This window comes from Crinia signifera, chromosome 12 (assembly GCF_055691185.1).
Source record: "Crinia signifera chromosome 12, ASM5569118v1, whole genome shotgun sequence".
NCBI lineage: Eukaryota > Metazoa > Chordata > Amphibia > Anura > Myobatrachidae > Crinia > Crinia signifera.
This window is the reverse complement of record NC_139228.1, coordinates 41,443,376-41,467,497: the sequence shown is the minus strand read 5'-3', so window position 1 is coordinate 41,467,497 and position 24,122 is coordinate 41,443,376. Positions and strand designations below refer to the sequence as shown.

Sequence of the window (24,122 nt, the reverse complement as noted above, 5' to 3'; positions counted from 1 at the left end):
TAGAGATATAATTTTTTTCAATGTATTTTTCTAAAATTTCAGATCATTAATTGTTGCTCGAAATCATCCAGTTTTTCTGCTTAATTTGAGTTTTAATCCACTCTATTGGTGGGTGACATTTAAAAAGAAAAATAGCAAAAAATAACTCTTGTATAGTTGCTTTTATTGGCACCCGCATATTTCTCTGGTACAATCTCACTTTATTGTATTAAGCAACATTTAAGGGAACTTCATATTAGCCATTTGTTATGATTGGGAATTTTAGTGAGATAGCGAAAATCCGTTTTTAATTGTTTTAGATTAAATTACCTATGAATGGTAAGAAGAAACCTCTTCATTTTGAAAGACTTAACAATGATTAACACCCCTTGCTTTAATAAAATTTATTGATCCCTGTCTAGTTTAGTAGTGCTGACATTTTTTTTTTTAATCCTGTTTTCTTTTCTTAAAATCTACTTGTACTTTTTTTTTTTTTTTTATCCTTGTCTTTTAAAAATCTAATTACTTGATGTAAATATGACCACAATGATAAAATCTGTTAATATAATCTGAAATTGTACAGGATTTATCTGGCCAAGCAGGGGATGGTAATTCTTATTGTGATAATAGACGTTCTGTGCAATGGTTATTGGTAACTAATATAACCCTTTTACACCGAGGCAAAAACTTGAGTTAGCGTCAGTGTAAAAAACTGAAAAAAAAAAAACACTGGTCCATTTCCCCTGGCCAGTGTAGAACACAGGGAAGACCCGGGTGAGGGGCAGTGTAAACGAGTATGCCGGGTCATCTGACTGTTTACAGCATTGGGGAAGCCCTACCTCCGGACTGTAGCATCCTGCAGTCAGTATGGAGGTTGGGCGGGGGGCACACACAGCATCTGCTGCTGTACTGTGCAGACAGCAGTGGAGGCAGGGAGGAGATGAATGGATGCTTGGAGATGATGGTGTCTCCAAGCTTCGAACCCGTTTACACTGCGGGTCGGCACCGAGTGTAAACGGGAAAATCCCAGATCCAACCTGGTTTGGAACAGTGTTCCAAATACTGGGTCGGATCTGGGATTTTGGCGTAAAAGGGGGTATTGCTAATAATGATTAGTTTTAATATTCTATATCTGATCAAAGAGCATTTTGCATATACAGTGTAATATAGATACTGGGAAATTGATCCCTAAAATAGCATTTATTGCTGTGAAGGAGGGTGGGACAGATGCATCATACAGAAATGGTAGCGCTGTGCAGCCTGCAGTAGGCATAAATAGCACTGTAGAATAGATAGTGAGCGCAATACTGTACCTGAAGTGATCGTTATGAATATATATTTTATATATAATATAATACTGGCAAATGCCTCCATTTCATACCCCTAGCATCCACGCCATCCCGAAGCGTGGCGAGCGTAGCGGTACGCATCCTACCAACCTTTTCATACCCCCACCATCCATGTCGGTGGATGCCGCCCTGAAACTAAACAAGTAGCCTGATACTGTAAGGCGGCTAGGCAGCTGGCAAGCTGCCAAAATTCAAACAGTCGCTACGCTACAAGCACAGCTTAAGGCAGTCTGGCAAGCTGCCAATATTTAAACTAGAGCATCTCGTGCTGCCGCCGTGAAACTAAACAAGTACCAACACAAATAATAAACTGGATAGAAGCTGAGAATAAAAATAAACCTATAGCTATATTTAAATAATCCCCCTTCCATCCAGTTTTCAATTGGTGTGTGTGATCACCAATACTTGGATTGGACTCGCCTAGACTGCTCTGAGCATGATTAATGGTGTGTACACACGTTAGATGTGCCTTAAGATCCTATCCACGATCTGATCAGATAGGATCGTGGATAGGATCTTAAGGCACATCCGATTTGCATCCTATCTTGACTATATAGTGCAGATCTGCACTATATAGACAAGGCAGCCAAGACTTTCTGGCTTCCGATACATGAACGCGCATCGGGATCGGATTGGGATCGCAAGGGTTAAAACCCTTGCGATCTGCATCCGATGTTGATCCGATGCCGATCCGATGTTGACTATATCGTCAACATCGGAAAGGAAATCGGACCGTGTGTACACAGCATTAGAAAGTCTCAATTACGATTTTTACTATATTACAAATAAAGTTTCATAGTATAAATAACATAAAACAAAATAAAGCAAAGGAATAGAACAAGTAAAGTTTCATAGTATAAAGGGAGGGGGAGGGAGGGGAGTAGTATGGTATAGTGAGGGGGAGAACAATGGCAACATAATATACTGCAAAATCAAACAAAAATAGATCAGTCTAATTCGGGAATCATTTCATTAAAAGCAAAGTACAATGGGTCCCATGTGGTGTGGATTTTGGATACATTGCCATTGAGGCGGATTACCAAATTTGATTAGTCAGGCTGACATTGATGGAGACGCAACTCCCTTCCAGTGGGAATGAGTCATTGGATCGACACATCTTATGTCGACAGTCAATAGGTTGACATGAGTTGCCCATTTTGTGTGGTCCCGAATGTTGACACAGTTGACATGGACACCGTCTAAGTGTACTGCATCCCCATGCATGGCTTGCCATGCTTCGGGCACTGTGCAGAGCATACTATTTTATTCTCCCCCCATGCCGTAGTGGATGGTAGGGCATGAAATGCCGCCTGTCAGCTATAAAAAAAAAAGTGAAAAACTAATGTCGACCTTGCCATTGTCAAACTAATGCTAGTGTTGACCTTTTGACCCCATCGTCCTAAGAAATGTCGACCTATTTTATGTGTTGACCTAAGCCATGTCAGACTTCAGTGGGAAACCCAATAGATGTTGACTTAATATGTCTCGACCTAAGGACTGTATCCTCTTCCAAGTGACCAGCGATAAAAAGCTTTGCTGCTTGGTGCAGTACGGCTGGTGTAATGGTTAGCATTACTGCCTCACAGCGGTGAGGTCATGGATTCGATTCCCACAATGGCTCTAACTCTGGAGTTTATATATTCTCCCTATATTTGCATGGGTTTCCTCCAAGTGCTATGGTTTACTCCCACATTCCAAAAATATACTGGTAGGTTAATTAGCGCCTAACGAAAATTAACCCTAGAATGTCTGTGTGTGTGCATGTGGTAGGGAATATAGATTGTAAGCTCCACTGGGGCAGGGACTGATGTGAATGTTCAAATATTCTCTCTGTAAAGCGCTGTGGAATATGTGTGCGCTATATTCCATATATAACTGGGTACTTGTGTACTAGCACGGCGCCCACGATATTTGGTCGCACAACTTTTAATCGCGTCGCATGGCATACACCCGATGCACTGCGATGTGATTTAAAATTGTATAAGCCCCCTATACGATGTTTAATTGTATAAGCACACTAATGGGGGCTTACAATGTTAAATGCACCCCCACGCCACCCCCACTATGAACGTGAACCCGAAGCGTGGCAAGCGCAGCGGTAAGCGTCCTCCGACCTTTTCATACCCCCACTATTCACGTCGGCGTGGAGTTGATTTTATATAGTGTGGCGAGCGCAGCTAACCACCGAGCCCGAAGCGTGGCGAGCGGACGCGTAATACCTGTGAAGTAATAAGCGTCCCCTCGCGGGGCTCGGTGGGTCGCTGCGCTCGCCACACTATGTAAAGTCAACTCCATGCTGACGTGGATAATGGGGGTATGAAAAGGTCGGAGGCCGCGTACCGCCGCCCCTCGCGGGCTCACTGCGCTCGCCACGCTTCGGGCTCGGTGGTTAGCTGCGCTCGCCACACTATATAAAATCAACTCCACGCCGACGTGAATAGTGGGGGTATGAAAAGGTCGGAGGACGCTTACCGCTGCGCTTGCCACGCTTCGGGTTCACGTTCATAGTGGGGGTGCATTTAACATTGTAAGCCCCCATTAGGGTGCTTGTACAATTTAACATCGCATCGCATTGTATGCCATATACAATGGTACAGTATACAATTTTAAATTGTATACCATCGGGTGCCAATCGCGTAACATTGCATACCATCGCATGCCTTATGGTCTGCGATGCGATGGGCGCCGTGATAGTACACAAGTACCAACAACTGATAATAATAATAATTGCTAATATGGTCTCAAATTTTGTTCTGAGGCTTTGAGAGCGATTGAAGAGGTTTACACAGGAGCATATGTAAGGGGTCCTTAGGCAGAGAGAGACACCAATCTAAGAGTTTTAAATTTAGCTGTTAATGTTTTTTTAGGCTCAGTCCTCATAAACCGTTTGACGTATAAATAATAATACGTATTTTTTAAAGTTCGTATTTAAGCACTTAAACAATAATGTGCAAGTGCTATAGTAATTTAAATGAGATCTTGACATTTTATATCTTTCCCTTTCCAACAAATACAGGAGACTTCTCGGCTTCCTGCATCTATTCTCTTGGCACAGCACAAAGGTAAAACTACCCAGATTGAAATGCAGGTGGAGAGGGCGAAACCAACAGTCACATTTTCCACTGGCATCAAAATGGTAAGTCTGGCTTATTACTTTATTATTGAAAATGACATGCATTAAAAGCAAAAAGTACTACTATGTTGTAAGTCACTCATTGCTATAATTGTACTTATTCTGGCATTACCTCTTGCCTGTGTCTGTAACAGATCATAATCTACTCTAGTATAGCTGATATATAGATGTGCCATTTTAGTCTAGGTCAGGCATGTCTATGGCCCTCTAGCTGTTGTGAAACTACAATTCCCATCATGCCTTTCCACAGTTTTGCTATTAGGAAATGCTAAAACTATGGCAAGTCATGCTAGGATGTGTAGTTTCACAACAACTGGAGGGCCACAGTTTGGACATGCCTGGTCTAGCATAAGATGATTAGTACCAGTGTCAGGAGAGAGTTTGAAAGTTAGATCTCCAGAATCATTTGTAACCCAGGGTTGCCGACTTTAAGATTCTCCTCTCCGGGAGAAGCCCGGAGAGGAGAGATTCAACAGCCACTCAGGGGGCGGGGCTTGTGAGTGACCACTAAGCCCCGCCCCCATGCTGTTACAGCATATAATTCACAGATCTCCGTGGAGGGGGCGGGGCTAAAATGACGCGATTGTGCCGTTTTAGCTCCGCCCCCTCCTCTGAGACCAGAGGATTGTGGCATTTTAATGCCGCGATCCGGGAGGGGGACCCGATTTTCGGGAGACTCCCGGAAATTCCGGGAGGGTCGGCAACCCTGTTGTAACCTTTTGCGTGCCGAGTGAATTTTCAAAATAGGTGTGAAAATTGCCAAGCAAACCTTTTTATTCATCATTTTTTTTATTTGAATTTATATAAGAAATGTGAGCAACACTGGCATTTTTAGTGTACAGTATATTTTGAACATCTCGCAAAGCTGTTGGGCTTCAAAGGGTTATTACTGTCATGTAAAATTTTCCTCAGGTTTTTTTTTTTAAGAAACTATTTTATTGAGTTTTTCATGAAAAAAGGTAGTACAATACACAAGAAACAATAAAGACAGAAGCATCAGTCATACAAAGTACAAACATTAAAGTCAAATCACATTGCCATGGAGTGTATAATTAAGCCCCTGGGGAAATTCAATTCAAAGTAGTCAATTGTGTGTCCAACAACTGAAGCAAAATTCTCGGGCAGAAATCCTTGGCCAGTATTGTTCCATATGTAGAGATGTATGGTCAAAAAGAACGTGAACAATAATGAATGCTCCAGCCTGAACTCCAGTATCAAACAAAATTAATAATAATAAATAATAATTACTAAATAAACCATAAACCAGTGGTTCTCAACCTCGGTCCTCAAGTACCCCCAACGGTGCATGTTTTGCAGGCCTCCACAGACCATCACAGGTGAAATAATTAGCTCCACCTGTGATCTTTTAAAATGTGTCAGGGAATAACGAGTGCACCTGTGCACCTGCCAGGTGAGTTAGAAAATGTGCACTGTTGGGGGTACTTGAGGACAGAGGTTGAGAACCACTGCAATAAACAAGATATTTGTACATAATAGGAGTAACATTTCCAAGGTGTCTTTGCCAGCATATCTGATATTCGCACCGTGTACAAAAATACCTCAATAAACTACAATATTAAAACCTAAAGAAAGAAAGAAAAATGGGGAAGCAAAAAACAGTAGGAAGACGAGACATGGGGAGACAACCGTGTGATCTTACATTCATTGTCAATATGTTTTGTCAATCTGATATACAACAACCAATGGAGTCCTTGCAATCCTCTCATACTACGGTTTTAGATTTTTCAGCAGAAACCAGGAGGTATGTTCAAACAACTTATCAATATGCTTACGTGTAACATCTTCCAAGGAATCCAGATAGAAACCCCACTTTCTATAGTATTTCTGCACTCCCCCTTCAATATCTAACAGTATCGCCTGTTGCTCCTAGTAGAGAATTCGTAACAATCTATCAGTGACCTCCATCAGTGAGGGAGCGGATTTTTCGATCCAATGATTTTGTAGCAACAGTAAGGATCATTGAAAGTGCAGGAAGAATTTCTTTCTTCCTACGACCAAGATCCAAGACACTAAAATTGATCAGTAGACACACAATGGGATGTTTAGTGACCGATATGGAGAAAGTCTTATTGATAAAGGAAATCACTTTATTCCAAAATAGAGCTATTTGTGACACATTATGAAAAAAGGACGCACTGCGCATCAGGCATTTTGGACACTCACTAGAACCATAGCCTACCATATGGGCACTCTGAACTTGCGATATATAAGCCCTGTGTTGGATCTGGAGGTGTACCTCCTGCAAGGAGGCCGAGTGTAAATAATTAAATACCAAATGGTTCTTCTTGACCAATGTCGTATGTCTTCAAGCTCCGGTATATCTAGTTTCCATTTGTCCATAGTTTTGTGCCACAATTTCTGAGTGCGGTATACCTGTAACCCCTCTTCTGACAGGTCTATCAGGAAACCCCCATAGCAGAACCATGATTATGGTCTTTCTGGGATTGCTTAATGGACTGTGTCATAGCTTTGACATTTTTTTATCACCAAACCTACATCCCTGTTATTTACAACTCATAGCAATTTGGTTTTTCGGTCTGGAACAGCTCAATGCATGGCGATTACAGACTCCTTGTTCTGGATAAGTTATATAAACGTGTCAAAGCCATGGCAGTAACTGAAACCCTAATAAGACCCACCCACCCATCCGCACCCCACCCCACGTCACCAGAACCTATACACACTGTATTTATTCTCTGCACTTACATTTAGTAGTAAAGGATACCTTAGAGAAAGAAGACTGGGAAGTCAAAAGTGCCAATGAGCAGCATACCTGTAGTGTGCCAACATTCAATGTAGTCTTTGGTATTAATTGACATTTGGGTTTTGTTTTGGTTACTTTAAATTAAAATCAGGAAATATGTTAATCCCCTGTACTACAATATACTGAATATGATAGCCAACTTAAGTGATGCGGTGCCTCTGCTGCAAAAAGTATTGTATATTTAATTATTTCTATAAATGTAATACTATATTCTATACACACATCCTGGTTCCTGGCAGTACAACGTCCAGGACAGACTATCAGATCTACCCTCTTGTGTAACATTTTACATTTTGCAGCATTTTACTCCATGCAGTTTGACTTGTGTTGACTGGGGGTGATATGAGGATGATGTTACTTATGTTGTAGAGAGACTGCTCAATCAGAGAAAGCTAGTCCAGCTGCCTTGCCTGCCACTGTGACCCAATCACTGAGCTTTGTCCAGCTGCCTTGCCTGCCATCGTTACCCAATCATTGAGCTTTGTTTAATAAATATGCTTTAAATAGTAATGTCTTTAGGAAGACCATGATTGAGTTACCTAAAGATCCTCTTACCATTGTTCTGTTTTTTTTTTTTCATTATTGTCCTTTCATTTAAATATAAAGGGTCTCTTTCAGACCTGACTGCTCGTCTGCAAATTTGCAGATGACTGCAAGCATTTAGCTGCTGTTCAGACAGAGTGAAAACCCACCCTATGTAAATATGCAAGTGAATTGCAAAATTATCGCTATCCTGACGTCACACATCCTCCTATAAAATGCCTGGGCACGTCTGCCCAAATAAGTGCCTATTGTCACCCCCAAAAGCTGACTTCCTGTCTGTCAAATAGCAAGGGGATTGCGATAAGATATTTTAGCTTGTGCATTGGCCCCTATGATCTGTACGCATGGGCAGTTATTTGATAATGGAAGGGATTGTGAATTTGCAGGGATCACCTCTGAATTAGGCCCAATGATAGAACAGTGTGCAGCAATGCATGCAAAGCTATGAGTATATAGAAACTCTGATAATGTGGGCTCAAGTATTGTAGCCCTAACGTTCTGTCTTTCTTTGTGACATGTACTATATGTACAGTGCTTGCTTTAGGTAGAGGGAGATGTTCAGCGTTGAAAATGGAGGCGGGGGGAATCACTATAATTATTAATTTTATTTTTTTTAGATCATAGAGGTACTTTGTGCCCTCATTGCTCCTCAGCATTATGTATTCAACTTAATTTATACCCAGAAAGAAATCAGGTTGTATGTGAACCTTTGGCGATGTTATACTTTTAATGAATAAATAATATAGAAAAAAATAATTAGATGATATCTCTGAGCGTGAACTTTAACCCCTTCATGACAGAGCCAGTTTTTGCCTTCCTGACAGAGCCCTTTTTTTCAAATCTGGCATGTATCACTTAAGTGGGGATAACTTTTTTTTGCTTTTACTTATCCCAGTGATTTTGAGATTGTTTTCTCGTGACACATTGTACTTCAAGTTAGTGGTAAATTTTCGTCGATACAGTCTGTGTTTTTTTGTGAAAAATACCAAAATGTCGTAAAAAAATGGAAAATTTTGCGATTTGCAAAATGTTAAATTTTCTGCTTGTGAGACAAATAATCTTACCACTCAAAATAGTGAATAACTAACATAGACCATATGTCTACTTTATGTTGCCATCATTATTTCAACCTCATTTTCATTTTTTTGGACACTAGGAGGCTTCAAATATGAATAGCAAATTCTCAAATTTTCAAGAAAATTTCAAACTCTGATTTTTTTAGGGACCAGGTCAGTTATGATGTGACTTTGAGTGACTTGTATGTGAGACACCCCCATAAATGATGCCATTTCAAAAACTGCACCCCTCACAGTATTCAAAACAGCATTTTGGAAGTTTGTTAACCCTTTAGGTGTTTCACAGGAATTAAAAGGAAGTGTAGGTGAAATTTCAAAATTTCATTTTTTTTGCAGATTTGCAATTTTAATACATTTTTCTAAGGAACACAGTAGATTTTACTAGAGAAATGTGACTAAAAATTGATTCCCCCAATTCTTTGGTTTTCATAAATATCCTATATGTGGCCCTAGTGTGCACGGTGACCAAACCACAGGCTTCATAATAGAAGGAGCACCTACTTGATTTTGGAGCCTCCTTTTTATGAGATTATTTTTTAGGCACCATGTAGGTTTCTAGGCACCATAAGATGCTAAAAGTTAGGTACCCCCCCACAAGTGACCCCATTTTGCAAACTACACCCTTCAGGGAATTCATCTAGGGGTATAGTGTACATTTCAAACCCCCAGGGGTTTCACCAATTGTGGTACAACTGGGCAGTGAAAATGAAAAAAATTAATTTTTCATTTTCACAGCTCAGTTGTATCAAAATTGGTGAAACCCCGGGGGGGTTTGAAATGTACACTATACCCCTTGATGAATTCCCTGAAGGGTGTAGTTTGCAAAATGGGGTCACTTGTGGGGGGGTTCCACTGTATGGGTGTTTCGGGGGTCATTCAACCAGAATCTGTGCTGCAAAATCCAAAAATCACTCCTTCCCTTCTGAGTCCTGCCATGCACCCAACTGGTATTTTTTGGTCACACATGAGGCATTGCCGTACTCGGGAGAAATTGGGGCACAGATTTTGTGGTGCTTTGTCTCCTTCATTCCTTGTGAAAATGAAAAATTTTGAGCCAGATCTGCATTTTTGTGTAAAAAAATGTAATTTTTTACAGAAAAATGCAGTTCTGGCTCAAATTTTTTTATTTTCACAAGGAATGAAGGAGACAAAGCACCCCAAAATCTGTGCCCCAATTTCTCCCGAGTACGGCAATGCCTCACGTGTGACCAAAAAATACCAGTTGGGTGCATGGCAGGACTCAGAAGGGAAGGAGTGATTTTTGGTGGTGGAATGAATGGTGGGTGCTATGTCGCATTAGCAAGACCCCCGAAGCACCAATACAGTGGAACCCCCCCACAAGTGACCCCATTTTAGTCACCAGCTTTGGGAGGGGGGCTGGCGCTGCGGCTGGCGGGGGGGTGGGAGGGGTGCTGGCGCTGCGGCAGCCGGGTGGGTGGGAGGGAGGGGGGCTGCCGGGTGGGAGGGGGGGGGGGCTGGCGATCGGTGGTAATCGGTGCGGTATATATACACACACACACACACACACACACACACACATATATATATGTATGTGTGTATATGTGTGCTTGATGCTGCTGCTGCTGCTGCGGGGGGGAGGGGGGAGGAGGGCAGCGCTGCGTGCGCTCCAGACGCTCCGGGGGAGCCGGGGGAGCTGCTGCTGCTGCCGGGTGAGTGCCCGGCGGGTTCGAGGGGGGGCTGCACATCGGTGGTGATCGGTGCTGTACTTGACAGCACCGATCACCAGTGAATCCCTGTGTTACCGAGCGGCTTAGCCGCCGGTAACACAGGAAACGCTGTGAATGGCTGTTCAGATTTGAACAGCCAATCACAGCGATCGCCGACCGGGGGGGGCACCCCTGCCCCCCCTGGGTGGCGAGGGGGGATGTCTGCTGTCAGGGACAGCAGACATCACCTAACTGTCACTGCGTCTCTAGACGCAGTGACAGTTAGAAGTCATGACGTATATATACGTCATGTGTCGGGAAGTACTTCCCGACCATGACGTGTATATATACGTCAAATGTCGTGAAGGGGTTAAGAGTAAGAAAAGAAAATTTACTCTAAATGACTGAAATATACTAGAACCCCTTCCTTTGGGGGCTGCCCTCATTTCTAAGTATGGACGTGTGGAACAGGCTTCCCCTTTGACAACACTGTTCCCGATTGGGCTGGCATACCAGATCATTTTGCATGCTAGACGCTTTTTTCTGTATGTTCGTTCCATTCAGCCCAGATACCGATGAAATGCTAAGTCTGGAAAGAAGAATCTTTGGTACTTCTGTATTATCACGGCGCCCACGATATTAAGTCGTACGACATATAATCGCATCGCATGCCATACACCCGAAGCACACCGATGCGATGTGATTTTAAATTGTATAAGCCCCCTAATGGGGGCTTACAATGTTAAATGCACCCCCACGCCACCCCCACTATGAACGCCAACCTGAGGCGTGGCGAGCGGCGGCGGTACGCGTCCTCCAACCTTTTCATACCCCCACTATCCACGTCGGCGTGGAGTTGATTCTATATAGTGTGGCGAGGGGACGCGTATTACTTTACATGTATTCCGCGTCCCCTCGCGGGGCTCGCAGCGCTCGCCATGCTTCGGGCTCAGTGACTCGCTGCGTTCGCCACACTATATAAAATCAACTCCACTCTGACGTGGATAGTGGGGGTATGAAAAGGTCGGAGGACGCGTACCGCCGCCCCACGCGGGCTCGCTGCGCTCACCATGCTTCGGGTTCGCATTGATAGTGGGGGTGCGGTTGGGGGTGCTTTTAACATAGTAAGCACCCATCATGGTTAATTATCTTATAGGGGGCACTTTTAACATTGAAAAAACCCATTAGGGTGCTTATACAATTTTAAATCGCATACTATTGTATATGCGATACAATGGCATACAATGCGATGTTATATAATTTAAAATTGTATAACATCGCCTGCCATAACGTAACATCGCATCGCATACCATTGTATGCCTTATGGTCTGCGATGGGCGCTGTGCTAGTACAAAAGTACTGAATGTTTAGCTTAACTACAGCCAGGCTTTGGAACGCATGCGCGATTGTGGATAATCTCACAGACGATGCCTAGGTTGACATTGGGAAAAGGTTGACATGGGTTTTTCATGTTTTTTTAGTGTCAATGGGTACATCTGCACATGTGGACCTCCAAATAGTGTACCTTGTACAATTGAATGGCTCTCTTCACTCACATGATTCAGGCCAGGTGCCTTACTTTGTTACTTGCGGTTCAAATTTGGAGTTCACATGGATAGAGAAGTACTAAAATAGAAGAAAAAATGAAGACAAAAAAATTGTTTGTCGGCCAGTGACATATTGACGTTTTCCTTGTTGACCTTGTGGCCATGCCGAACCTTTTGTCAATGTCAACCCATTGCATGTTGACCTAGACATTGTTTGTGAGCCATCCAAATATCACATGAGCATTCCCGCAATACCTATTCAACGCGTTTCATGATTTCCGGTATATAAATATGATAGAGACAGCCTGTGCGAAAGGGTGGATGCTTCTGAAAAGTTTCATGAAAGCCATGTTATTCAGAGAATGAAACTAGAAATGTCCAAGTTTGCCTATCAAAGGAGCTTTCTGTGTTGAGGGACAAAATTACTGAGGGGATATTGAATTTGTTAATGAGAGAGATCAGATCAGTTGTCCATCTGCTGTTGACCAGTTGGTTTGGAAGGGAAATTTCTTCTAAGTTCAGCCCCCAAACCACTGAGTTTTCACACATTTCTGCTCCCCCACCTGAGAAGATCAAATTTGTGAAAACTCAGTGGTTTGGGCACACTACCTAAGAGTTTAGACAGGTTTAGAAGCTTCTCGTAATATTGGGCACGATAAGCATGATGTTTAATAGTTGCCTGAAATAATGGAATTGGTCTGTGCGGCCCCCAGAACAATTGAATCACCGCCAGAGAGTCTTAAAGACAATTTGGGTCAGAAGTGCGTCACTTGCTGTTAATGAGAAAATGGTTGGAATAATTGGCCAACAATTAAATATTTTTATTTATTTTTCTTATACTGGAAACTGTGCTGAAATTCCTAACTCCTTTTTTTTTCTTATAGTACTCAAACTAGAAGCCAGTGTAAAATGCGCCATATAGTGTAAAAAAAGCAAAGTTTTCAAATAGAACATGCATAATAACCATGAATCAGCAACATCAAAAAGTAATTTGGGGGTCCACTAATGTTGCCACCTCATCCTCTGTAGATGGTGGGCATTGTTACCAGGGAAGATACTTTACTAGAAATACTGCAACACAGGGTGATGGTGTAACTTGGTACCATTCATTGGAACCACCAAAATTCTTCAATGCGCACTCAAAGATCTAGGGTATTATTAGGTTGAACACATATGCGCACATCTGCTTTCTTCAGAGCATGGCAAAGGATAATAAATTTGACCAGAAGACTTTTCTCCATTGCTCGCTAATCCTTTGCCTCTGTGTACCCCACTGAACTCCTTGCCAGGTGTGATGAGCAGTTGATTTATTTTATCTTGATTATGATCTTAATTAAAATGTTATTCTTCTCCATCTGTTTCTGGTTAAAATGGCTGCTTATGCTACAGGTTGTAATTTGGAGTCCCTTGATCTACATATGGTTGCTTGGCAGTCCTGGAGTATGTATGTTAGTCCGCTTTCTGATGTTCTCCCTTTCAGTCCAGTGGGGATCACCTTCGATACCAACATTTGGGACACATTGGTAAATTGTTTCACTAAAACTCTGGCTAAATGTTAAGCTACTGAGTCAATAGCCGTAATAATAGGCATCCCTGGTCCTGCATGCACATTTTTCGCTCAATAACAAATTTGAGGATACAATAGGCTGCCACCCGTTAACTTGTGTTGTATTATGTAGTACAACTCTCTTGATTCTAGACACAATGGGGGCATTCAATACTGGGTCACCGCTTTCGATCCGTCCCTACAGCCATGACCCTGGCCAATTTTATGGAGACAGAGAGATTGTTACCCGCACAGGACCCTCATCTTATGTGAGGAGAAAATTGGATGACCCGGCGATAACCACAGTTTGCTGTATAGGGTATATATGTATAGCAAATGGGAGGTGTGCCACCACTAGACAAAGATTTGGTTTGACATATTTCAAGAAGGAAAGAAAAGTTGTCAATAATGTGGTGCACCTATAGGATCTCTTGGAATAAAATATAACCTTTATTGGTACAATTAAATCTGGTGAAATATATAAAACAACACACAAAACAACATAATCGAGTGACAACAAAGAAATTGTGTTAAAATTTGGTGGCTTCCTGGCAACGCACCTTAAAATGATTTGTCTGTTTATATGTAATAGGTTTCTTTACTGACACATTAATATATTGATATTTCAAATTTGAAAATTGCCTGTTTTAGTTTTGCTCGACAGCATGTGGCCAGGAGGGATTCAATGTCCGTCTTGGCCAAAAGAGGGCATGTCTGCGTAAGCGGCCGTGGATTGTCTAGATTCGCCTGTGATCGTGATGATTCACGACCACTATTGACAAAACGGGTCTGACCGCTTTAAAGTCGGGCCCGTTCTGTTGATCTGCCTCTTCAATGCTGTCGGGCAAGACAGCGTTGAATAGGCGCCCCTTGCGGATGACTATATCAATGTAAAAACCCAGAAGACTATATAAATGGTTATTTTGTTGGTAAACTAAAATGTCTCAGGCATACACTGGCTGCAAACCTTGTGTGATCTGTAATGTGAATGTTTTTCTAGTAATGGTTCTGTTTTCTAGCAGCTCCATATTTCTGAAAGCACTGGTGATATATTTTATTATCGTGCTGTCATTTCCTCGTGAGGGAAACTATAAAAAATGTATTACGGGATGGCTAATGATGTGTGGAATCATCTTGTTTATATTCCTGTTCAATTCTACTATCCCCTCTCCACCTTTCTGACAACTGCTTGAAATTTGAATGATTATTTTGTATTTCTAAATGCATTGTGTAAAAGAGAAAATCTAGACTACTGTATTCATTCCTAGAGCTCCGCCTTTTTCTTGTTTCTCATTTTATACATTCTGCTATACAGATAAGAGCATGGTAGCAGGACAGAAAACAGAGAGTTGTAGTAAACGGAGTACAGTCAAAGGAGGGAAAGGTTACAAGTGAAGTACCCCAGGGATCTGTACTTGGACCAGTGCTTTTTAATATCTTTATTGGTGATATTGCAAATGGTATTGAGGGTAAAATGTGCCTTTTTGCAGATGACACAAAGGTATGCAACAGGGTAGACACACCAGGAGGGGTAAAACAAATGATTGATAGTCTAGGTAGATTAGAGGAATGGTCAAGAGCATGGCAACTACAGTTTAATGCCAAAAAATGCAAAATTATGCACTTGGGTTGCAAAAATCCAAAGACTAAATATAGTATAAATGGCACTATAATGGAAACTACTGAGGAAGAGATGGATCTAGGTGTCACTATTTCAGGGGACTTAAAGGCAGGTAGGCAATGTAACAAAGCAATGAAGGAGTCCAGTCAGATGCTTGGTTGCATAGGGAGAGGTATCAGCAGTAGAAAGAAAGAAGTAATAATGCCACTGTATAGGTCATTGGTACGACCTTATCTAGAGTATTGTGTTCAGTTCTGGAGGCCATTTCTCCAGAAGGATATAAATACATTAGAGGCTGTACAAAGAAGGGCAACTAAAATGGTGCATGGCCTACATCACAAAACGTACCTGGAAACACTAAAAGATCTTAATATGTATACTATAGAGCAGAGAAGGGAAACTTTCAAATATATTAAGGGTTTTAACAAGGTACAGGTGGGAGACATTCTTCACAGGAAGAGGAGCTGCAAAACACAAGGACATGCACTGAAACTAGAGGGAGGAAGATTCAGGGGAAATTTGAGGAAGAATTACCTCACAGAAAGAGTAGTAGATAAGTGGAATAGCCTCCCATCACAGGTGGTAGAGGTAAATACAGTAGTACAATTTATACATGCTTGGGATAGGCATATTGATATCCTTACAAAAAAATAAGGATCAAATATGGTTTGAGGTAACATGTTTAAAAAAAGGGCAGACTAGATGGGCCAAGTGGTTCTTATCTGCCGTCAAATTCTGTTTCTACAGGATTTTCCCCTAACACCTATGGGAGAGATTTGAGGAGGTGGCACTTCCATCAGATGAACTGAGGTGTTATTTAAAACACATTAATACTTTAATAAAACTTTGACTCCGATTCTATTTTCTGCGGGCCTTCTTCAATCTGTGCCAACTGTCCTGGGGATTTGTATTACACAGAGCCTTTCTTATTGGTTGAGGGCTTCCTCTTTTATAAAGCCCTTTACACACTTGCCGATCCCCTGCCAACACTGATATCCGCGGTGGGGAAGCCAGCATCGGCTAGTGCATATACACTTGCCAATCCTAGGTGGAAGGGAGCGATGGTGGTGGTGGTGGTGGTGGTGGTGGGGTGGGGGGGGGGGGGGGGTGTCAGGGTGAAGCATGGTAATGAGGACCTCCCTCAACGGAACATGCAGGACGAGGCAGGGGGTGGTTAATGATGCACAGGAGTGTACACATAGGCGATATTGTAAATCATATGATATTATTCACATTATCACCAAGTGTGTATGAGATTTTAGACTACTTTACCTGATACAGTAATGCAGCCAGCTACAGCTCCTCCGTGTCGGTGATGACCTTTTAGAATGTAAGCTCTTACGAGTTGGGCCCTCTTCCCTTGTGGGCTTGTCCTCTTAAGTAAACCATCTTTGATGACACCAAACCCTGTAGGCTTCTACCACGCTGATAGATAGTTTTTCCAGTGTCCTCTACTTGTGCAGCTATGTTTATGTACCCTGTACTTGTCCTCTATTGTATTCAGTTGTAAGTCATTGTTCTGCTTATTGCTTTATGTACTCTGAAATTGGGCGCTGTGGAACCCTTGTGGTGCCATTTACATACAGGATAATTATAATAAGTAGTGTAGCGCTTTGCTTTGATAATGAAGTACTGCATCTCTAGCCTGCCTTTGGCATAGAGCAGGCATGTCCAACGTTGGCCCTCCAGCTTTTGTGAAACTACACATCCCAGCATGCTTTGCAATAGTTTTAGCATTCTCTAATAGCAAAACTGTGGCATGGTTTGAACGGACCTGTCGTTTCACAACGACCTGTCGGCCAACATTGGACATGCCTGGCTTAGAGAAACCCTCTGTTTGGGCTCAGCTCTTCTCTATGTAGCACTCTTAACTGAAGGCCCCAATATCCTACTGCGATTTGTCCGAGGGGAGAAGTCATAGCTGACTCCCATGAGCCACCTGGCAGCTTCCCAGGTGGCAGGAACGCATGTGTTATATTCCAGCCAAGGCAGGAGCCGGCAAGATAGTAATTACATTTAAATTTAAATCCTCAATTAGCTTAAATGCAAACCAAAGCAGAATCATGCTGGTTCTATTACAATTGGCTCTTTATAGAGGAGATTTAACAAACCTTCAAAAAACGACAATTAGGGTTGATGCTCATAGCATCAGAGTTTAGCCATCTTTATTTTGAATGTACTGTACTAGATAGTTAGAATCTGGTTGGTTGATAAATCTCCCCAATAATACGGGTTGCTACTAGCTTTCATCTGACCACTCTTAAGGGGATATTCAATCTCCGGCGAGCACCTCCCATCGGGGAGGTGCCCGCCGGGCCCAATTCAATGCTGTCTTCCCTGACAGCATTGAGCAGGGTATCTCGGCAGAACGAGCCCGACATCACTAGCTGTCGGGCTCGTTCTGCCGAGAACAGCCGGGAAGTGACGAGCTGCCGGCTGCAGCTCACCTCTTCCCGGCCGCAACTTGCGGCCACGCCCCCTTTTCGCTCCCCGGCAGGCGGGACATTGAATCCCGCCTGCGTGTTCTCGGTCGAGCTGACAGAGAACGGGACTGGGTCACGGCGGTCGAGCAAGCTCGACTGCCGTGACCCTGACATTGAATACCCCCCTTAGTTTACTTCCCAGTTGGTCATCTTAACACTTTGCCGCCACATACTACCGAATTTTATTTCTGTATATTTGTTTAAAGACTCAAAAGATTTTTGATGAAAACTTTAGATTCTCCTAACATGTTTTTACCATTGATACGAGATTAAATCCAGTGCAGAATTACACAATCCAAATCAGGCAGCTTGGGGGTATTTCTAGGAGTACATTGTAATACGTATTTGTTTTGGAATGAGTGTGTTTAGCCATGCACATGATCATATTTTACAGACCCCACAAGACCACATGTGATAGAATACAGTTGCTGAATATTTGTTTTACAGTGGTTAGTGCTTTTATTTATTGCTAGTTACTTTTTGTCTTTTAAATTGCATATGTTTCAGTAGGAGTCTTCATTTGTTTAATTTGCACAGCATATGGAAAACCTTTTAGTCATATTATTCTCAACCCCTTAGCGTATAGATGAGTTAATGTAGCCATTAATCATGGTAACATGCATGCTCATTATGTGGGAGTGGTTAAGGTGAGTGGTGAGGCAGGGAGACTTGTGTGGGACTGGGCTAATAATGTAGAGTATTTATAAAACCAAGGGCTGGGACTGAGCTTCTTTTATTGTCCATAAAGTGTTTTCTAGAACTATTGATGCACTAGACGGGATTCTATAAATACTCATACACTACATTTACTGTATGACAACACATTATAGAACAGCAGTCCCAAAGGAATATACTGGCGTCTTTGCGTAGTTTGGTGTCCATATACATCTAGTTTCCTTGTGTGTTACAAAGCCCTTCTAGTCGCGCCATCCCGTGGCTTGACTCCGTAATGCTTTTGTGTAACTTTTTCCAATAAAATGTCTTATTCACATTGCTATGTGAATGACCGGATCCATCATCGTATCCCAAAATGATATGTCTCCCATTGTGACCCCCAAGTCACAGCCGGTGCTACTCAAGTTGATGTATCTAGAGAAGCGACCAGTAGGACCGTGACCGTGAATAAGATGCAGATACAAACTTTGCTGATAAAAATAATTACCAGTATGCCTATATTATACTGTGTCGGACTGCAGCTCTATCTGCATGCAAAACGTTAAGTTACACTGTATCTGTATCCTGGGAAAATATTGTGATATAGCATTTCGGAAGCGGATACAATAACAGACAGACACACAGTCGGTGAAATGTAATAGGGTGAGAGATTTGGTACCAAATCTCTCACTTTCTGATTCTCTCACCCTATTACATTTCACCCAGAATGTAGACATCCCGCTGATCACTTTAATCAGCAAGGTCTGCTTATGCTTGTTAAGCTGGGTACACACTTGACTTTACATTGAAGGATTTACCAGATTTAGACGCCTCGGAACAACAAATGGTTGAAATCGTCCAATGTGCACTTCCACACTTCGCAACGTCTTCTGTTCTGCCCTACATGCAGCTCAATCTGAGGGTATCGCCAAAGACAACATACTTCTGTAAATTGTCAACATATCATTAGGTCTTTTTAACAGTGTGTATGCACTAGATATTGTTTATTTGGGATGTTAAGGGCAATTGTTGATAATATTCCATTGAATTCAACTAATGTGTATCCAGCTTTATTCCCATAGCGAATTTTCACCCTCCCCCCCCCCCCCCCAAAAAAAAAAAAACAACAACAACACGCCCGACATTAGCAGAGTGGCACTGAACTGGTCTTTAAAGCTAGATGTATGAGGACACATCTATAGATTTACTATTACACAGGAAGTCGGTCATAAAGTTGACCCCGATATGTCGATTCTCTGACCATTTATTGGCCCCCGGAATTGTAGTTTGGCACCGCCCCTTTTTTCTTCAGCGTAGAAGGCTATTATATTTTGTCTTTGGTGAGTTGAGGGGCCAAACTCTGCTGGTTTCACATTTGTAGATTTGGTTGCAAAAGCAGGCTGCGATTTCTCTGAATACACAAAACACATCTACTTGTGGCCCGTTCCATCACAACATGGCCAGTCCTGATGATAATTTCCCCTTGTGAATGAGGCAATAAATCTTACTGTTTTGATTGTGGCCAGGAGCATGTATGCGAAGTGTTGGTTTTAGTTAGGCTGAATATTCCCTGTACTGTGTGCATCCCTTCATGCTGTTTCCATAAACCAAATACATTTTGCACCTTTAGGAAAACTGGTGCAAATGCAAAAGTTGGTGTTACCCATTGCTTTATCTCAAATGGGAAATGTACATTGCTTCCCCCTTTATGTTTGCATGTACTGTACATGAAACATATGCCCATAAGGGAAGCGGTCATCTATTAGAATGAACTTAGGTCTACAGTCATTAGGTCGACCCCACTAGGTCGACTGGCAGGAAGGTCGACCTGACTAAAGGTCGACATGGGCCAAGGTCGACATGACTTAAGGTCGAATTTGCATAAATGTCGACATGAGGAAGGTCGACTGGACATAAGGTCGACATGGGTTTTTCACTGTTTTTTGAACCGACATGTGCCGACAGGCGGTATTTCATGCCCTACCATCCACTAGGGCGTGGAGGAGGTTATTAAAGCTGTGGCGAGCTAAGCGAGCCACCGTGCCCGAAGCATTGCGAGCGAAGCGCGCAATGCGAGGGTCCGATTCTCATTGCCAACTGTGTCCATGTCGACTGTCGGCATTCAGGTCAAAGAACAGTGAAAAACCCATGTCGACCTTATGATCAGTCGACCTTCCTCATGTCGACCTTTATGCAAATTCGACCTTGAGTCATGTCGACCTTGGCCCATGTCGACCTTAAGTCAGGTCGACCTTCCTGCCAGTCGACCTAGTGGGGTCGACCTAATGACTGTAGACCTAAGTGTGGTCTGACAGATGTACCGATTCCGCCCATAATTACTGCTGGCCATTTTCAGAGCTTTCAAACGCATAGTAAGCAATTCGGAACAAAACTATACACTCTGGCTGGTCAGCCACACCATTCTCAATCTGTGTAACAGGATATATGTCCATATAATTGATTTCAGTAGATTCCTAGAAATTATTGTCAGGTTTTAATATTGTCTGGTAACTACAACTCAGAGAATTTTGGAAAGAGATCGAGAATGCAGAGCATTAATTTAAGATTACAAAGCTAAACATAGAGTACTTGATTTGTATGTTTAATACTTGGATTTTCTGGTGAGTTTTGGGGATTGGTTTGCCCACAAGGAAGTCTGTGGTTGGTCTTGTCTTTGTAGTCCTACCTCAGTATAATCCTTGCCAAGATGTTTTGAGTGGTTTTCAAAAGAAAATCAGCTTTGTTTTTAAAGCAATTTTGCTTTTGTGTCTGACTTTTTATAACTATAGTGAAATACATGTGTTTTTTAGCTCAAACTTTTATGATATGTTTTGTGGGAAATATGTTTTTATGCCATCTCCATTTTAAAAAAAAGAAAAACTTATTTTACAGTTAGTTATAAATAATAAAAATCTTCTTTGTGTGATAAATTGCAGACATTATTATACGTAATAAGATTTGCAGTTTTGATCTTTTAAACACTGTGTCCAATTGTGCACTCCCTTGGCATGGAGATTGATCGCCCCCAGAATCTTGACATCTAGTTCCTGCCCCCCCCCCCCCCCCCCCCGCCTGCAGTCATCAGCTTGTGTGAAGGAGAGGAAGCTCAGACTGTTGGTGGCACAATAATGGGGAGGTGGGTTGCTCAAAGGGAGTAAAGCTGAGCAACAAGGGGATGGGGTGGCTGAGACAATCAGGTGAATTGAGTAGATGGCTTCAGATGGAGGGATACAGAGGGATGAGGCTGGAGATACTGTGGTGAGGCTAGAGAGACTGGGAATAAGCCAATGGCTAACAAACTTCTACCACAGGGAGATGCTGAGAGACCAACAGAAAATCTGAGCTACTAGGTGGAGTGGGAGGCTGGGGGAGTGGGAGGCTGGGAGACATGGAGAAAATCAAGAGACACGTGTGTGTGTGTGTGTGTGTGTGTGTGTGTGTGGGTGGGGGGGGGGGGTTACGGCTGAAGAAGTTGATGGAAACATGGGGGAGGAGGCTTGAGATACTGTGGTAAGGCTAGAGAGAAAATAGGAATAAGATAGCTAATAGCTGACCAACTTCTACTACAGGGTGGTGCTGAGAGACATGGAGAAAAGCTGAGCTACAAGGGGAGTGGGTGGCTGAGAGACATAGGAAAAAAGCTATGCTGTGAGGAGAAGGTTGAGAGACGGGGGGGGGGGGGCTGCAGGAGGTTACAGCTGAATGGCAAGTGGATGTATGGATAACTGAAAGACTGGAGATGGGGGGGGGGGGGGTGAGACTGGAGAATCTCGGGTGAGGCTGAAGTGATGCAAGACCTATGTAAAGTAATGAGTTTAGCGAGAGGAGAGGAGGGAATTTGCTTATTTCTGTTGCCGGACCCACTCCCTAGTGACACTGGATGTCAGTATTAAGAGTAGTCTTGCCGCTTGTTAGGGGTCAAAGACCACATATGTTAAACAAAATAGTAAAAAAAAAATAAAAGCAAAAGAAGCTTTATTGTAAAATTAACCAGGGGTGTTCCTCCATAAATCTCCATGGTGAATTGACTTACCAATTCAGCAATCTATATCCTGCTAAAGACGTCCTGATTTGAGGCTTTGAATATGAATATTCGAACCTGGTGATACCACAGGAGATTTGCATTAAAAGGTCCTCCGACCTTTTCATACCCCCACTATCCACGTCGGCATGGAGTTGATTATATATAGTGTGGCGAGCGCAGCATCCGCTCGCCACGCTTCAGGCTCGGTGGCTCACTGCGCTCGCCACACTATATAAAATCAACTCCGCGCCGACGTGGATAGTGGGGGTATGAAAAGGTCAGAGGACGTGTGCTGCCTCCCCTCGCGGGCTCGCCACGCTTCAGGTTGGTGTTCATAGTGGGGGTGTCGTAAACAATGGGGGTGCATTTGACATATTAATCGCCCATCAAAGTGGGTGTACAATTAAAAATCGGGTCTGGGGGGCCATTTAACATACTAATTAGCCATCAGGGTGCCTTTACAATACAAAATCGGGGCTCGTCGCATCGCATGCCATTGTAATAGCATGCGATGCGATGTTAAAATTGTACATGATTGTACAGAAAACTGTAAAAACCCTGATATCGGCTCCGATCGGGTCCCATCGCATACCTTAACGTAATGGTATGCGGTAGACCCGACGGGCGCCGTGCTAGGATGCTGTAGAACCTGAAGTTACTTTGCTATGGGGTTAGTGGGTGCACAAAGAATCATATAGTATTCAGTCGTTTTGTATCTTCTAGGTCGATGGTGAATGTGATATTGGCTTTAGATGCAGTAGTCCGCACGCCATAGAATCCATTGTCTGTATAAGTCCATTTTATGCCTGAAAGTGTCATCGTATATTTGAATCTGTGAGAAAAATGTGATTTGTACCTTCTACTCCTCTATTGCAAAGGTCTCAGTTGGCAAAGTTCTTTGTGCATCGCAGTGTAAAACCTGCATTTGATCAATGTGTCGGTTTTTTTGATTCCATCCATGTTCCACGCTTGTAGTATGAAAGGCAGACATATGCAAAAGATCCATGCATCAGGTCATATCGCAGTCCTCGCACTAATGGAGTTATTTAACATGGGCCACTGTCTACTGTTATACCTTTTAGTCATAGCTCCACCGATAGCTTATTGGTCTAAAATGGTGACAAGCATATCCTCTATGGGGAATTAGATAATTGGCTAAAGGATATCCTTTAAAGTAAATGATGGGCTCCTAGTGCTATCACAACATACTTTATCACACAATGCTCATTTTGTGGATTATTTGGTCATACTGTGCACTGCATGAAACTATTTGACGTCTAATGCAGTGTTCACCAGCTTAATATTACATTATGAACCTCTTTTCGATTTAACATGAATCTCAGTTCTCTTATAGATACAGATGCATTAAGCTTCAAAAGGGATAACATGGAGAGTGATAAACAGCCATCCAATCAGCTCCCACCTGCCAGGTCACAGACTGTGTTTGAAACATGTCAGGCAGGAGCTCATTGGTTGGTTGCTTATAACTTTGTTTTATCCCTTTTGAAGCTTAGTGCATCTGGCCCACAGTCTGTGGCTGCCATTTATTGGTACTTCTTTACTTTCACGGCGCCACTAGAAATCGCGGGCATCGCGGCCATTGAATGCACTAAAAATCGGGTGCGACGCGATGCCCGCGATTTCCCATAGGGACCAATGTTAAATTTCTCAATTGACCCGATTTTACTGTTCAATGCCTCAATTGACACGATTTT

The 24,122-nt window shown here is 42.6% G+C and overlaps 1 protein-coding gene across 2 annotated transcripts in view; it reads left to right on the top strand.

Annotated features, from left to right (window-relative positions):
• Positions 1-24,122, top strand: part of MNAT1 (MNAT1 component of CDK activating kinase) — a 140,946-nt gene that overhangs the window by 40,730 nt on the left and 76,094 nt on the right. For both annotated transcript variants that reach the window (XR_014466189.1, XM_083166298.1), the window contains exon 6: positions 4,345-4,464. Coding sequence is in view for 1 of the 2 variants with exons in the window: in XM_083166298.1 (XP_083022424.1) it covers positions 4,345-4,464 (120 nt within the window). In the remaining variant the exon portion in view is untranslated. The remainder of the gene's footprint in view (positions 1-4,344; positions 4,465-24,122) is intronic.